The sequence below is a fragment of the Leptodactylus fuscus genome, chromosome 5 (assembly GCF_031893055.1).
Source record: "Leptodactylus fuscus isolate aLepFus1 chromosome 5, aLepFus1.hap2, whole genome shotgun sequence".
NCBI lineage: Eukaryota > Metazoa > Chordata > Amphibia > Anura > Leptodactylidae > Leptodactylus > Leptodactylus fuscus.
Genome location: NC_134269.1, coordinates 26,091,154 through 26,108,307, shown reverse-complemented (window position 1 = coordinate 26,108,307; position 17,154 = coordinate 26,091,154). Strand labels below are relative to the sequence as shown.

Here is a 17,154-nt window from a genome sequence, read left to right as displayed (position 1 = left end):
AGCCACGAAGACAAGGATTATAGAGACAGAGCCAGCAGGGGGCGCTCCATGTAACACAATGAAAAGTTACTAGCAACGCCCACCATTGGATGTTCTTTAACTCCGCCCTGCTCAGCTTTGATTGGTCCCCGGGTCCTGTCAGGATGTCGCTGATTGGCTGGTGCTCCTCACTGTCACGTTGTGCCGCTCCAATCTTCCGGGTTAGCTGGGGAGGCTTCTGGAGTTGGGAGGGAGACCCCGACTATGAAGAGGGTCACCCTGTTCGTGAAGGGGAATGCCCGGCATGGGAAGGTGAGCGGTGCCCGGAGGGAGAGGTGTGAGTGAGGGGGACAAAGGGTCTGACCACACAACATAGACCCGGAGTCACTTAAAGGGCATGTCCATAAAGCATCCCTATGGGACAGGACACAACTGTCATAGACACTTCTATAGTACTCTGACTTGTCCTGCCATTGTACCAAACTGCATTGCCTTGTACTCACAGTCGCCCCCTGCCGAGGTCTCCTTTACTAGCCATGTCTCTGTGTTCCAGGTGGTGGCGCTCTATGGATCTACAATCTCTGATGTTATATCCCTCGCCAGCTCCAAGCTAGGAATCCGGGCGACTGGCATATACAACGATAAAGGAGGACTGATCGACGACATCGCCCTCATCAGGTACTGCGGGGTATATACTAGGTGGCAGAGGGATGAGCTGCAGTACCGAGCACAGCCACACTTGTATGGGGGTCGCTGTGGCAGCTGTCAGACCCCACCGATCATACACCGATGGCTTAGGCTTTGGTTCACATCTTAAGTTTTCTCCTGAACAGAGTCTTTGGAAATCTCCTTTAACCCCTTATGTGTTCTCCTGGCGCTGCAGTCCCAGCCCTGAGGGGTGCCCTGCCCAATACGGAGCGGGGACTGACCACAGCAAGAACCTCTGACCCTGGCCGATTAACCGTTTGATAGTCATGGTCAAGAGTGACTGTGGCCGTCTAAAAGGAGACCCCACCAACTTCCCACTACCCTCAGCATTACCAGACCTATGCCCGGGTACCCCTATACTTATGGTGGGTGACTGCCGACCCTCACCCCCCTTTTATTTAGGAGACATGTCTGACCTTTGCTCTCAGTCTGGCCATGGTCTTATTACGCGGAGTCAGTTCCATCAGCCATATTAACCATTACACCCCTTTTGCACCTTATGTTCTGGTTCTTGTTGCCACTTGAGGTTTTTTCTCTTTGTAGAGACGACGACGTCTTGTTTGTCAGTGACGGGGAGTCTTGTATAGGTGAGTAACCGGTCCCGTTTTTGTTTTTTTTTTTGGGGGGGGGAGGGGGGGTTTGCACCTGTTTAACTATTGGGGTCTTTTTTCACAGGCCTGTCCTTTAAGGGTATGTTCACATGTAGCGTTATAAAGGCAGTTGTTATCTGGTTATGGGGCTCGGTTTATAATATTCCCGTCAATATGGCCGACTCCACCATCCTGTATTGTACGGGTTATGGGTCAGTCCGCTATGGCGCATAGCAGGGGTCAGGGGTGCCATGTATGTGAGGGGATCACCGCAGCCAATCCCAGGCCTCAGGGGTGACCTCTTCACTAATGCTGTTTATGAAGAGGTCACCTGTGACACCTAGTGCTGGGCAAGTCGGCTCACAACGAGTCAGTGTTACCAAAACCAAACCATTTGGGATCCGTCTCTTTCAAACATTGAAGCCACTAATAATTTGGGGTAATGGTGCAAGACATTGCCATGGACCCCTAACTTTATAGTATATGGTTATCATGACTAGCTCACCCCTGCCAGAGGTCAGATGCCCCCCTATGAGGGGTAGACTACAAGACTGACACAAAGAGCCCTCCTCTTTTCTATTCACTCTGAATATGGCCGCCTCAGCGGGAGGATTGAGGGTCAGGGGTCCCCTATTCTCTCAATAGGGGGGGGCAGTGATGGCACAGACGATGAATATCAGCTCATGATTCTTCTTTTCCCAGATGACCAGAACGAGCCAATGATCACAGAGCCGCTGACCGGGGGGCAAACGGACTGGCTGACACTGAATGTGGGGGGGAGATACTTTACCACTACACGGTAAGGATCCTATCGCTATATATGTTCGTGTGTGTGAGTATATATATATATACACATATATAAGCATAGATTGAAGTGCTGGTCTTCCTCCCGTTTCTCTCCTTGTCTAGGTCCACCCTTGTGAGTAAGGAGCCGGACAGCATGCTGTCACATATGTTCAGTGATAGAGGTGGGTGATGACTACAGAAGGGGTGGGCTTCCTTAAAGGGGCATTTCCATCTATGGTACATAGAACATACCATGACTGTCTGATGGCTGCTCAGAGGCCACACATCAGAACAGCTAGTCCAGGACCCTTATTCCAGAGAGAGGCGGGACCCAAATCTATCAGACATATGCTGTGGATGGGCCATATATCAGTAACACTAGAATATCCCTTTAAAAGACTTATGTCTCCATGAGTTGTTGCAACAGTCTGGGTTCACATGGAGGTGATATTGCTGCATTTGGCAGTCATTGGGACTGAGCTGTAATACCAGGTACAACCACTACATGATATGTGGAGCTATGCCTAGTAAACAATGAAGGGGACATGGCACTCATGACTCCATAAACGGGTTGCCCTGGACTACGATATTGATTTCTGCAGGCTCTTCGCTATTTATAGTGGCTGTACTTGGTATTGCAGCTCAGCCCCTTTTATTTAAATAGGACTGAGCTGTGGTCTGGCCATGTGACTGGTGGGCGTGATACCATCAGCTGAGGCTAGGGGGTGCTATATACAATAATATAGCACAGTGTGTGTTTAGGGAGGGGTCATTACATGGTATATACATCTAATATATATATATATATATATATATATATATATATATATATATATATATATATATATATATTCTTTATTACTGTCTCCAGATGCCTGGGGGAACAAGCGGGACCACCGAGGAGCGTTCCTTATAGACCGCAGCCCCGAATACTTTGAGCCGATCCTCAACTATTTACGTCATGGCCAACTTATCGTCAATGATGGCGTCAATCTTCTGGGTGAGACGTCTACTGGGGGTCCCTATTGGCGTATATGGAAACCATAGGTGGGGGATGGAGGAGTAACACTGCCATTATATTGTAGGGGTCTTGGAGGAAGCCAAGTTCTTCGGCATAGATTCCCTTATAGAACATCTGGAGCTGGCGATAAAGGTGAGACCGCCGGATCTGTGTCAGAAATGGCGCCACTTCTGCCCATGGGTTGCGTCTGGTATTGCAGCTCAGCCCCATTCAAGTGCATTCAGAGAACGGTAAACCGGACCCTACTCATTTTTTTGGTTATTTTCCTGCAGAATTCGCAGCCGGCGGAGGATCACTCTCCCATCTCCAGGAAGGAGTTCATCCGCTTTCTTCTGGCTACACCAACCAAATCCGAGCTCCGCTGTCAGGTGAGGCGGGAAGGACTTCACCATTAATAGGTCATATTTAAGGGGGCTTCCAGGACCTACTGATGACCTAGTTTTAGGACTATGTAATTGGTGGGGGTTTGGCACCCAGGATTGTTCATTGGTCACATGGTACAGCAGCAGCTCAGCCCCATTCAAGGGACTGAGCTGCGATACCAAGCATAGCCCCTACACCGTGCTTGGTATTCAGCGATGCCCAAACCCTGCGACCTCTCCATCTAGCTGATCTGTAGGGCTCCCAGGTCTCCTATTGTTGGTAATAGGGAAAGGCAACGGTTTCAGCTTTCTACAACATTGGTGAGGCCATCAATATCAGATCAGTAGGGTCTGCTCGTGAGCACCCCCTGCTGATCGGCCGTATGAATAGCCCCCGTCCAATAAGGTCCACTTCACTGTTTACCAGAAACAGCGCCGTACCTTTTGCAGTGGCCGTGTCTGGTATTACATCTCACTACTGTTTCGTCCCATTCAATCGAATGGAATTGGGCGGTAATACCAGACACAGCCATCACTAAAGACATGAAGCCATGCTTGCCAAACCACTATGGTCACAGCCGACCTGTGGGAAAGCGAATAGCAACAAATCTGACATAGACGATGTATCCCAATCCTCCAGATAACCCCCTTTAAGGTGTATGTACATGATACCGGGTATCCCCTGATAATGGTCTCATTGCATTGACGTCCCATGTGATCAGCTGGTATTACCAGGGTGGGGAGGGAGGTGCCCAATGGGGGTAAACAAGGGAGACGACTCCCACCAGTTGCCCCACAACATGGCTGCTCCTTGGTAAATCCTACCCCTGTGCCTGTCTAGTATCTCCCCTCTTATGGTGTAGCCTGTGACCTCGTCTTCCTATAAATTTGCTTCTGACCATTTATTTGGATGATGTTGCAGGGTCTGAATTTTAGCGGAGCCGATCTCTCCCGTCTGGACCTGCGATACATTAACTTCAAGATGGCAAATCTGAGCGGCTGTAACCTGACTCAAGCCAACCTGTGCGGCGCCTGCCTGGAGCGGGCAGACCTCTCGGGATCTGTATTGGATGTAAGCTATGTATATGCACGTATAGATTACAGCCTAATATAAGGTGATGGGGTGAGGGTCTCCAGGACCCCTATGATGGGTACCGACCTTCTCACTGTGGTGACTAATGATGTCTTCTTGCCTAGGGAGCCAACCTCCAGGGTGTGAAGATGCTCTGCTCCAATGCAGAAGGCGCCTCGCTGAAGGGATGCAACTTTGAGGACCCCTCGGGCCTGAAGGCAAATTTGGAAGGTGAGAAACCAAGGGAAAAAAACTTAAAGAAAATCATAGTAGTACATAGAACAGGCAGCTGCCCAGGGTGCAATAATCAGGGGCAAGGGACAGTAGCCATTTTGACTGTCTTATGGTGTGTTGTGTCACACAACCATTCGTACATGTATGAACACAGACACGTTATCAGGGCAGGGCCGCATCTGCCATGAGTATCTGAGATGAGTATCTTGCCTCAGGCAGCAGATTGCCAAGTCCCTGAGGGGGCGACACTGAAAGAACCTTGCGAGATTTGTCTCGTGAACTTTGCCCAGTGGATTCATTTTGGACCCAAAATGTCCAAAACGGGAATTGCTATTATTATACTCTTTATTTCAATTTTTGCCTCAGGCAGCAGAAAAATTACAATAATCCCTGTATCAGGACAGTGATGGTCCTCATAGTAAACTCCTTCTAAATTCCTGCTGTAGACAGAAAGAAGACTTGTCTCACCCCATGTGCCAATAGTAAGGATAAATCCTCTCATCACACTTAGTTCCTGCTAGGCTTGAGCTTTTATACAGCACTTTGTGCAAGCAGAACTGCAGTGTAAAGCATGAGGGCACAAGAGAGCATCAGTCTGTTTTAAGATAGGTTTCAAAGCACCTCTGCTGCTCAATAGACAATACAGCTCACGGCCGGACACTTTCCAAACCCATTCAAATGAATGGGTTGGAAAAATACCTGCAGGTTTCAGTCTCCTGCCCAGTTTCGGAAACGGAAACCTGCAGAACGGAGACCGGGCACAGATGTGAACGAGCCCTAAGGCTTGGTTTATATCTGTGTTGGAGACTCCATCGCGATGACCATTGAAAATTGCCGGACGAAAAAAGTTGATGTCTATGTTGATGCTATTTTAGTGTGTCCGTTGTTGTGGTTGTCCGACAGACCAGAACAACGGACACATAAGCGTAGATGGAAACATAGCATAAGCTGTAGAAACTAAGCCTAACTAATGTGGTGTCCTCATGTAGCAGAGCTAATATGGCATCTGTAGGGCCCGTGACCTTTGAGGCCAGTGATTGGCTGCAGGAACGGTAGAGACCACCGGAGCCACTGAGGATTGAACAGATGAGTTTTGGCCATTTTTACTCTTAGGCTCATATTAAAAAATCCTGGACGACTCCTTTAAAGGATTTGTTGAGGAGAAGACAATCCCTTTAACTAGCTAAAATTTGCAGATTCCTAATATCTCAAGAAGCGGAAACCTACACCTTGAAGATAACAACAGGATTTTCTCGTTTTTCCCTCTCCCAGGTGCTAATCTGAAAGGTGTGGACATGGAGGGCAGTCAGATGACCGGGATCAACCTACGGGTGGCAACCTTGAAAAATGCCAAATTGAAGAATTGTAACCTGCGCGGTGCCACCTTGGCAGGGACAGACCTGGAGGTAAGGAAGGGGTAAAGGTCATGTGACATTGAGGGTCTGGCATTGGGATCCCTGCCAATTAGCGTGCAGAGAACCAAGTACAGCACTGTACATTGCATAGTGGCCGTGCTTAGTATTGCAGCTCAGCCCGTTCACTTGAATGGGACTGAGCTGCAAACTGAACACGTGACTGATGATGGTGGCAGCACTCGGTAAGCGACACTATTGCTTCATACTGCCAGATCCTAAGGATAGGTCATCAACTAATAATCCTGGAGGACCCCTTTAACTGGTGACCTTTACTTATTTGCTCTTCTCTTCCCTAGAACTGTGACCTCTCCGGGTGTGACCTCCAGGAAGCCAACCTCCGAGGATCCAACGTAAAAGGTGCAATATTTGAAGAAATGCTAACCCCACTACACATGTCCCAGAGCGTCAGATAGACCCTCGGAGAGCGTTGACCTCTGACCGCCGGTGTCCCGGTCCCGCCCAGCTTAGCACACATACCGCTGGGGCGGACGTATCTAATCTCTGTGCCGTAATCATTTACTCTCACCGATTTTTCTGTTCTACTCGCCTCTTGTGCACACGGGTACACGTGTGGCGGTGCATTGCATACATGCAACCCTACGCCTGTTACGCTTAACCCTGCACCCGCCTCACTGCATAAGGGATCCAGCAGGAACGTTACGACCGGGGGAAAGCGTATGACGTCATAGGGCCCTAGTCTGTGGCGTGTTAGGTGGCTAAGGGGTTAAATCCTGGCTGAAAAGTTTGGCGACTTTTCCTATTGGCTGTTACAGGGGGGGAGGGGCACCTGAGCTGCATTATACTTTTATATATCGGAGTTTGCCAAGTAGGTATACAAACTGCGCGCAAACGTATACTCTATGCATATGCAATCCATAGTGTATAGCACAACAGTTGGCGGGATGGCGGAGCAAGTTATGTATGGAGCCGTAGTTGTAGGCGGAGCGAGACCAAATAGGGGGGAAGGAGAGGGGGACGTGACTTCTATAAACTGTAGCACATTGGGGGAGGGGGTAGAGAAGTCCTGTCATAGCTGTATCGCCCCGTGTTCTGCGGCCTAGCCGGCATGGGGTAACCGAGTGCCTTACGTGATCTGTCAAAGCGATTTCTCAGTTATGCAAAATGACAGTATAAATGCTGAACTGTTACCCCCACCCTATATATAATATATAAATATATACAATAAATATTTTTTTGACTGATTTCCTTGTCTCGCCTTGTTTTCTGACTTTATTTTGGGAGATTTCGAGACTCGTTCTCATCATTGGTGAATGTCAAAAGGGAAACAGCGCCCTCTCCTCTAAAGGCTGCTTCTGGTATTGCAACAGCACCACACTCTCCCTCTAAAGGCTATGTCTGGTATTACCACAGCGCCCTTTTCTCGACAGGTTGTGTCTGGTATTGCAACAGTGCCCTATCCTCTACAGGTTGTGTCTGGTATTACAACAGCGCCTCATCTTCTACAGGTTGTGTCTGGTATTGCAACAGTGCCCCATCCTCTACAGGTTGTGTCTGGTCTTGCAACAGTGCCCCATCCTCTACAGGTTGTGTCTGGTCTTGCAACAGTGCCCCATCCTCTACAGGTTGTGTCTGGTCTTGCAACAGTGCCCCATCCTCTACAGGTTGTGTCTGGTATTGCAACAGTGCCCTATCCTGTACAGGTTGTGTCTGGTATTGCAACAGTGCCCCATCCTCTACAGGTTGTGTCTGGTCTTGCAACAGTGCCCCATCCTCTACAGGTTGTGTCTGGTCTTGCAACAGTGCCCCATCCTGTACAGGTTGTGTCTGGTCTTGCAACAGTGCCCCATCCTGTACAGGTTGTTTCTGGTATTGCAACAGTGCCCTATCCTCTACAGGTTGTGTCTGGTATTGCAACAGTGCCCCATCCTCTACAGCAGGGGTAGGGAACATACGGCTCTCCAGCTGTTGCACAACTACAACTCCCAGCATTCCTACTTGCTCTGCTGTTATTGGAACTTCCATGGAAGTGAATGGAGCATGCTGGGAGTTGTAGTTTCACAGCAGCTGGAGAGCCGAAGGTTCCCTACCCCTGCTCTACAGGTTGTGTCTGGTCTTGCAACAGTGCCCCATCCTCTAAAGGTTGTGTCTGGTATTGCAACAGCACCCCATCCTCTACAGGTTGTCTTTGGTATTGCAACAGCACCCTATCCCCTACAGCAGGGGGCCTCAAACTTTTTAAACAGTGGGCCGGAGGCAGAGCAGGTCGCACAGACATCGGAAGCGGTGCCCTCCAATAGGTAAAGTGAAGTGTGCTCCATGGTCTGGCCCGAACTCCCCAGGAGCTTCATTATAAATGCACGCCTGCCGGCGGGGCCAGACATAAGTGCTTGGCAGGCCGCATGTGGCCCACGGGCCGCAGTTTGAGGACCCCTGCTCTACAGGTTGTGTCTGGTATTGCAACAGTGCCCTATCCTCTACAGGTTGTGTCTGGTATTACAGCAGCGCCACACTCATCTAAAGGCTGTGTCTGGTATTGCAACTCAAGCTCATTGACTTGACAGGGCAAAGCTCCAATACCAGACACAGCCTGCGGACAAGATTGGCATGGTTCTTGTACAGTATCAGACTAGTATCACAGTGGATCTTAATCTCTTAAAAGGCTTGTCCAGGACTATGACATTGATTTATTGTGGCCTCTTCATTATGTACCAAGCACAGTTCTCAACATTGTATAGTGGCTAGATTCGGTATTGCAGCTCAGTCCCATTCATTTGATGGCCATGTGACCTATGGATATGATGTCACTGGCCTGAGAAGAAGACGTGGAGCTTTATATTAGTCCTGGCTAACCCTTTTATTAAGCGCCGTCCTCCCAGGATATGGGTGCAAGTTATCTTTAGTGGTTTCGTGGCCTGTTGGTTCGAATCTGTTTTTGCCTTATGTAATGGAAATCTCTCCATCACTATAAAGGTGTTCTCACTTTTAGTCGAGAGTCATCCAAAATTACCACAAAGTAGAGACCAGCGGGAAGCCGAGTACTGGTGGGAGGGATAATATGGCGGAGTATTAATACTTTAATTGTTAGAACCCATTTTGAACCATAATCTAGACACTGTGTTCCAAATTATTATGCAAATTGGATTTAATTGCCATGAAGATGTAGTTACCAATTAAAGGAAACCTACTCAAGAAGGACGTTCCACATTATTAAGCAAGCCACAGGGTATCAAGCATCGAGATGGTTGTACTGTGTAGAGATTTGTGGCGGATCCAGGGCACAGATGGGTTCATGCAGATAAAGGCAACTCTGGATGGAGTAGTGGATGGTTGGTGGATGGCCACCCTGTCCCAACAAGGATGCGACGTTAGCAAGGAGATGGTGGAGTCATGTTTTGGGCCGGAATTGTGGGTAGAGATCTGGTCGGTCCCTTTAAGGTCTTTGAAAGTGTGAAAATGACATCTACAAAGTTCTTAATAGGTTAAAGGTATAGAGTTGGCGAGTTATTAGGCGCGTCTGCCCCTCTGCCAGATAAGGAGCCTGTAATAGTGGTAAATTGGGGCAGGGGGTCTGATACACATTTAGTATTGGGGCCCTGGAGCTTGCAGTGACTCCTCTGGTCTGGACCTTTCATTGCATTTACCCTCCCCCGTCCCCCAGATACCAGACATGCGGCTCATGTGGAGAGATGATAGAACACAAAGAACACGTAAAGCTGCAGAGCGCACCTGCGGACACATTCATCTAATCTGGATTATCCGGCAGGGGGCTCCAGATTAATGGGGTCATTGTGATCTCTTCACCACAAGAGCCTTGTTTGTGCTGCTACATAAATGGGGGGCGGCGAGATGCTGCCGACAGACCGGACCTGACACCAGCGCTGCCCGTCACTTATATGGCCAGGTAAGTGCGCGCTACCTCAGCTAAGGCTTTATTCGGATTACAATGGCCGTGAAAACCTGGCGTTATTCATGGTTGATTGTACCTATTTTCCCTCACAGACTGTAGTGGTCATGCCCCAGTGAGTGACGGGTTTATGCCACTTTTTGATTTTTCTACCCTTTTTTTTGTGTGGTTTCCACCAACTTTTCACAGTTTTCAGGCACTCAATGGGAGATTCCATTGTTGACCCCGGGGGTCCTCCTGATGTGTTTCATGGTCAGGTTCATGCCCTGAGATCTTCTCATGGAAGCTGTGGTGGAATTGTATACGATCACACTGGGGGCTAGGGTTGAGCCGATCTTGACTTTTCAGGATCGATTCTGAAATCCGATTTCCGATCATTTTTCATTCGAACCCGATCTCGATCCCAATTCCGATCCCAATGCAAGTCAATGAGATTTTTTTAAATAATCGGAGATCGGATTTTAAAAACAATCCTATTCACTATACAGCATGGAATCTAACAATTGAATGCGTTACTTGTTAGAATCCACGCTGTGTAGTGATTTTCTTTAATCCTCTGGCTACTTAGTCCCCCCTGGTGTCCACTTACCTGCAGAGATGGCTGCTCCGGTGCCCGGTGTTCTCTTTCTTCTTCGCCTCGCTTCCCCCTGCCTCCCAGGTTAGGAGAGTGTGGGTGGGTACAGGGCCCAGTACCTGCCCACACTCTCCTAAGCCACAAGCCCCGCCTTCTTAATAGCTCTTTAACACTAACCTGGTAGGGGGGGGGGGGGCAGGGAGGCGAAGAAGAACGAGAACACCGGGCACCGGACCAGCCATCTCTGCAGGTAAGTAGCTACTAGAGATGTTAGGTAGTCTCCCATTAGAATGAATGGACGCAGCCGGCGCGCAGGGGGTTAAGGCTGTGTGCTGGCTGCTTCCATTCATTCCTATAGAACCGCAGCGGAGCCTTCACACTGAGTATACGCTCTGCTCAGAATAAGCGGAGCGTATACTCAGTGTGAAGGCTAACATTGTTAGCTTTTCCCACAATGCTTGGCCAGTAGCAAAGCATTGTGGGAAATAATCACCGATCTCGATCCCACCTAAAAAGATCGTGTTCGGAATTCCGATCGCGATCGTGAAATTTTCTCGATCGCCGATCGCTCAACCCTAACTGGGGCTCATACACATGACTGTGTTGTACAGGCTCGTAATATGGCACCCATGGATATCTGTAGGACTCTGCGCTATCAGACCCCCTTAGTATATTCCCTAGTAGGGCACATGACATCATAAAACCGTATCACCCTGGTGGGATACCCATTGGAAAGCGCCTGCAAAGGGAGGCTCATGCATTCACTTGAAGGGGTTGTCCAGGATTGATTGATTTATGGCCATGAATATCTGAATGGCTGGGCCCCATACAGATCAGCTGTATAGGTCCACCTCTGACACCTGCACAGAATTGGCGCAGTGAATGGGAGCTGAGCTGCAATACCGGTGCTCGATCCTTATACAGGGACCAAAGTCAACTACTTCTGGCCCCATGTTGTGTATAATATGGGGGTCAGGACAGTCCCTTACAGCTGATCTGTGCCCTTTTTGTCCTACATACAGTAATTTACACCCCCAAAAAACACAAGTAGCTTAATAAATGTGCGCCATTATCTTCAAGTCTATTCAGGACAGGCTCCGGCTGCAGGTACCCAGCTGTGTACCCTAATGTGCGAATATAGTGCAAACATACTTGGGGCGAACCCTTTTTTTTTGGCTGCAGGCCTTGGTCCACCATAAAACCGTAAGGTGGTCCAATTTCTGGTTCTCTTTTACCGCTGTAGGACTGGGCCTTGTAACATGGATGCTGAAATGCCGCCATATTGTGGCCATCTGCATGTGTTATACGAGTATGCACTGTATGAGTACACCCATTGGTTTGTTATTTCAGGATGAACCACCGTGGGACGCCATGTTTCCTTCTTGTACTTGTTCTCCTGCTGTCTGATCACATGTGCTATACTCAGCATTGGTCCTATGGGCTGCGGCCGGGAGGAAAGCGGGACATTGAGAGTCTCCAGGACTCCTATCCGGAGGTAACAAAAATTGGGTCTACCAGGGCCAATATCTGCCCAGGACACAGTATCACTAGTGAAGCACATGAGATATGGCGGCCACTTCACTCCGACAGCTGTTTCATTGTCTAAGCTCCTTGTAGGCAGCCAGAAGAAATGGCCACATATAGCAGTACAAGGACGGAGCACCATTATGGAGCCTGACTTTACCAACAGTATGGAAGGCCTTGGTTTTTTTTTTTAATAAGGGAGGTTGCCCAGGGCAGAATTTGCAAGGGGGACAAGGATAAAGTAAATGCCCATTTGTGCATTACATTGGTGTGACCCCTGACATCATTCAAGAGGCCTGAAGAAGTCGGGGTCTTGTGTTCTGGAGCCCGAGGGAGGTGAATAACACTGTTTGGTATGTTTGTTCACCTCTCCTAGGCTTATGCTTATTATACTGTGGGTATGAAGAGACCCCACAGGAAATTAGTAGTTTATGAGTGGTGAACCCCAAAAATGTGTTTGGCCAAACTCCTAAAATTTTTGAAACATTCGTAACAAGTAGAGATGAGCGAACAGTGTTCTATCGAACACATGTTCGATCGGATATCAGGGTGTTCGCTATGTTCGAATCGAATCGAACACCGCGTGGTAAAGTGCGCCAAAATTCGATTCCCCTCCCACCTTCCCTGGCGCCTTTTTTGCACCAATAACAGCGCAGGGGAGGTGGGACAGGAACTACGACACCGGGGGCATTGAAAAAAATTGGAAAAAGTCATTGGCTGCCGAAATCAGGTGACCTCCATTTTAGACGAATAGTGGATTTCAAATCCGGGTCATATGAGAATGTGAACTTTGTGACTATGAGACAGGGATAGCTGTACAGGCAGGGATAGCTAGGGATAACCTTTATTTAGGGGGGAATGTTATTAAAAATAACTTTTTGGGGCTCTATCGGGTGTGTAATTGTGATTTTTGTGAGATAAACTTTTTCCCATAGGGATGCATTGGCCAGCGCTGATTGGCCGAATTCCGTACTCTGGCCAATCAGTGCTGGCCAATGCATTCTATTAGCTTGATGAAGCAGAGTGTGCACAAGGGTTCAAGCGCACCCTCGGCTCTGATGTAGCAGAGCTGAGGCTGCACAAGGGTTCAAGCGCACCCTCGGCTCTGATGTAGGAGAGCCGAGGGTGCACTTGAACCCTTGTGCACCCTCAGCTCTGCTACATCAGAGCCGAGGGTGCGCTTGAACCCTTGTGCACCCTCAGCTCTGCTACATCAGAGCCGAGGGTGCGCTTGAACCCTTGTGCACACTCTGCTTCATCAAGCTAATAGAATGCATTGGCCAGCGCTGATTGGCCAATGCATTCTATTAGCCCGATGAAGTAGAGCTGAATGTGTGTGTTAAGCACACACATTCAGCACTGCTTCATCACGCCAATACAATGCATTAGCCAGTGCTGATTGGCCAGAGTACGGAATTCGGCCAATCAGCGCTGGCTCTGCTGGAGGAGGCGGAGTCTAAGATCGCTCCACACCAGTCTCCATTCAGGTCCGACCTTAGACTCCGCCTCCTCCAGCAGAGCCAGCGCTGATTGGCCGAATTCCGTACTCTGGCCAATCAGCACTGGCTAATGCATTGTATTGGCGTGATGAAGCAGTGCTGAATGTGTGTGCTTAACACACACATTCAGCTCTACTTCATCGGGCTAATAGAATGCATTGGCCAATCAGCGCTGGCCAATGCATTCTATTAGCGTGAACTGAGTTTGCACAGGGGTTCTAGTGCACCCTCGGCTCTGCTACATCAGATTGCTACATCTGATGTAGCAGTGCCGAGTGTGCATCAGATGTGTAGTTGAGCAAAACTGACTCAGCACTGCTAAGTCTCTGCATTCGCATAGGAATGCATTGGCCAGCCTTCGGCCAATCAGCGCTGGCTCTGCCGGAGGAGGCGGAGTCTAAGGTCGGACCTGAATGGAGACTGGTGTGGAGCGATCTTAGACTCCGCCTCCTCCAGCAGAGCCAGCGCTGATTGGTCGAGTTCCGTACTCTGGCCAATCAGCACTGGCCACTGCATTTCTATGGGGAAAAGTTAGCTTGCGAAAATCGCAAACTGACAGGGATTTCCATGAAATAAAGTGACTTTTATGCCCCCAGACATGCTTCCCCTGCTGTCCCAGTGTCATTCCAGGGTGTTGGTATCATTTCCTGGGGTGTCATAGTGGACTTGGTGACCCTCCAGACACGAATTTGGGTTTCCCCCTTAACGAGTTTATGTTCCCCATAGACTATAATGGGGTTCGAAACCCATTCGAACACTCGAACAGTGAGCGGCTGTTCGAATCGAATTTCGAACCTCGAACATTTTAGTGTTCGCTCATCTCTAGTAACAAGGACCCGTTCAGTCATTCCTATGTATTAACTATTATGACTAGAGATGAGCGAGTAGTATTCGATTGAGTAGGTATTGGAAATATTCGTACTTGATCGAATACGACTAGCTATTCGCAGTAAATATTCAATTCAGAACCAGCGTTGATTGGACGAATGCTATACAGTGTATAGCATTCGGCAAATCAATGCTGCTTCTGCAGCAGGCTCATCCTTGCTAGGAGCTGGCAGCTTTCTGTTACGAGGCAGCTTACTTTTTCTCATAGGAATGCATTGACCAGCGTTGGTTGGCCCGTGTACAGCATTCAGCCAATCAACGCTGTTTCTGCCGGAGGCTCGTCTGTGAGGAGGCGGAGTCTAAGATCGGACCACAGCAGTCTCCATTGTAGTCCGATCTTAGACTCCGCCTCCTCACAGACGAGCCTCCGGCAGAACCAGTGTTGATTGTCCGAATGCTGTACACTGGCCAATCAACACTGGTAAATGCATTCCTATGAGAAAAAGTAAGCTGCCTCGTAACAGCAAGCTGCCAGCTCTCCCGACTAGAAAAGGCGAGCCTGCTGCAGAACCAGCGTTGATTTGCCGCAGGCTCGTCTTTGCTAGTCGGGAGAGCTGGCAGCTTGCGGTTACGAGGGAGCTTACTTTTTATCAGCGCAACTGCAAGCGCTGTGCAGTTAAAGCGCACAGACCCCATAGACTATAATGGGGTTTGTGAGCTTTAACTGCACAGCGCTCCTCCTAACCTCTCCTCCTGCTGCTCACGGGCTTGGTGACTCTCCTTTAGTGGAATAGTGGTTTCCCCTGTAACGAGCATTTTTTTCCCATAGACTATAATGGGATTCGATATTCGATCGAGTAGTCAAATATTGAGGCTCTACTCGAAACGAATATCGAATCTCGAATATTTCACTGTTCACTCATCTGTAATTATGACACATAATAGTGTGTGCAGGGGCCACTATGGGGGATAACACTGTGTGCAGGGGCCACTATGGGGGATAACACTGTGTGCAGGGGCCACTATGGGGGATAATACTGTGTGCAGGGGCCACTATGGGGGATAATACTGTGTGCAGGGGCTACTATGGGGGATAATACTGTGTGCAGGGGCCACTATGGGGCATAATACTGTGTGCAGGGGCCACTATGGGACCTTATACTGTGTGAAGGGGCCACTATGGGAAACCATTCTGTTACAGGGATCTTTGGCATGAATGAAGGGGACGGGAGGAGGCGGTGTTGAGCTTTCGGAACAGCCCGGAGTTCATGGTACCCTTAATCCACCCTGCTTGTCAGTTTCCATAGGATATTAATACCCGTAACTTATCAGTTACAGCAGAAAAAAAGGCCCAGGGATAGACCCCATAACCAGTCCAACCCTGGGCTCAGAATATCAGCATTACCCATGAAAACTATACAAAATATTATAAATGCCGTTTTCTCAGATGGTCGCCATAATGATGTCATAGTATTCTCATGTATGTGCACACTTACAGTATTACCATGTATACGGTCGTTCATAGTATTATCATGTGACGGGTCACCCATAGTATTACCATGTATACGTTTGTTCATACTATTATCATGTATATGGTATATCAATGACATCTATTAGATTGTTGTCCTGTCTCTTATTCCTTAGACTCAGAATGAAGTTTCCTTGTTCACCGAGCCTCAGCGTCTTGAGTGTTCCCTGCCACAGAACAAACTTGGTCTGATGGGTGGAGCTTTGGTAAGTGGGACAGCGCCATATAATGCCACGATCCAGGGTCCTGATTTTATTTCGGTCATGATCACTGGGTGGCACACCAGGGGTGACTACTATCATTGTGGGTTTGGATTATTTCGGTATTGCAGGTTTGTGGTTTTTCACAGGATTGAGGGATGTGGATACCCTTTTAGGACCATCCTGAGCTCTTGGGGGAGGAGATGTGTGGTCATTAGGTTCTCTCTGGTTCTGCGGAGGTGGGTGCACCTTGTTGTAGGTTCCTGGGCGTCGTCCACTCGGTGGGGAGCCCCTGTGCCGGTCAGGAGGACGTTGGGGAGATTATAGTCTCCAACTTTTTAGGGCCTTTTGGCTCAAGGGGGTTGGAGAGGTCGGGGGCCTTTCAATAAGCTGCATCCTCGTGCACTTTCGCAGTGTGACATGGCCATCTTTTTTTGGCATATGGATGATAGAAGGCATGCACTTGGGGTTTATTAAAAAAAAAGATTAAAAAAAAAATCTGTGGTGGTCTAGGGTGATGAAGGGTTAATTATGATGTATTATCTATGTGGATTGAGGATGGTTATGGGTTGTATAGATTATACTTGGAGGTCTACAATATTTTAGCGGCTAACACTTTAGGGATCTATACTGGCTTTGTGAGGGTTCGGCAGCCAGGACCCCGCGCTGATCAGATGTTACTGATCAGCGCGGTCCATACGTGGCATAGTGGTAGGTTTAGGTCCTGCAGTATAGCAAGTGAGCTGTAGGAGATTTCAGATCCAGGGGAAGGCATTAAAGCTAACCTGGTCAATTCTTAAAGGGATATGCAATTTATATATATCTTTATAGAAAGGTAAATCTTATAATATATTTTGCCTTACAGATGAATTGGCTGGGAGAGAATGGAAGAAAGAAGATGTAACAAGATCAAATTTTGGATTTGATATGAGATGTAATAAAACACATTGAGATGACTATGTGTCGTGT

At 48.5% G+C, this 17,154-nt stretch overlaps 2 protein-coding genes across 2 annotated transcripts; both read left to right on the top strand.

Annotated features, from left to right (window-relative positions):
* Positions 1 to 191: 191 nt before the first annotated feature.
* Positions 192 to 7,138, top strand: KCTD9 (potassium channel tetramerization domain containing 9). Its single transcript, XM_075276096.1, has 12 exons — positions 192 to 291; positions 533 to 657; positions 1,231 to 1,274; positions 1,980 to 2,076; positions 2,187 to 2,245; positions 2,935 to 3,063; positions 3,149 to 3,216; positions 3,357 to 3,452; positions 4,369 to 4,518; positions 4,644 to 4,749; positions 6,025 to 6,158; positions 6,464 to 7,138. The coding sequence occupies exons 1-12, from the start codon at positions 244 to 246 to the stop codon at positions 6,578 to 6,580; spliced, it is 1,173 nt and encodes a 390-aa protein (XP_075132197.1). The 5' UTR covers positions 192 to 243; the 3' UTR covers positions 6,581 to 7,138.
* A 2,782-nt stretch (positions 7,139 to 9,920) lies between these two features.
* Positions 9,921 to 17,141, top strand: GNRH1 (gonadotropin releasing hormone 1). The gene is made up of 4 exons (XM_075272677.1): positions 9,921 to 10,029; positions 11,957 to 12,101; positions 16,102 to 16,191; positions 17,051 to 17,141. The coding sequence occupies exons 1-4, from the start codon at positions 10,022 to 10,024 to the stop codon at positions 17,087 to 17,089; spliced, it is 282 nt and encodes a 93-aa protein (XP_075128778.1). The 5' UTR covers positions 9,921 to 10,021; the 3' UTR covers positions 17,090 to 17,141.
* The last annotated feature ends 13 nt before the right edge of the window (positions 17,142 to 17,154 follow it).

Coding starts and splice junctions, on each gene's coding strand:
- KCTD9 (XM_075276096.1), top strand. CDS start 244: ATGAAGAGGGTCACCCTGTTCGTGAAGGGGAATGCCCGGCATGGGAAG. Junction 2,077..2,186: donor AGATACTTTACCACTACACG/GTAAGGATCCTA, acceptor CTCCTTGTCTAG/GTCCACCCTTGTGAGTAAGG. Junction 3,453..4,368: donor AATCCGAGCTCCGCTGTCAG/GTGAGGCGGGAA, acceptor ATGATGTTGCAG/GGTCTGAATTTTAGCGGAGC.
- GNRH1 (XM_075272677.1), top strand. Junction 12,102..16,101: donor TCCAGGACTCCTATCCGGAG/GTAACAAAAATT, acceptor CTTATTCCTTAG/ACTCAGAATGAAGTTTCCTT. Junction 16,192..17,050: donor GTCTGATGGGTGGAGCTTTG/GTAAGTGGGACA, acceptor TTTGCCTTACAG/ATGAATTGGCTGGGAGAGAA.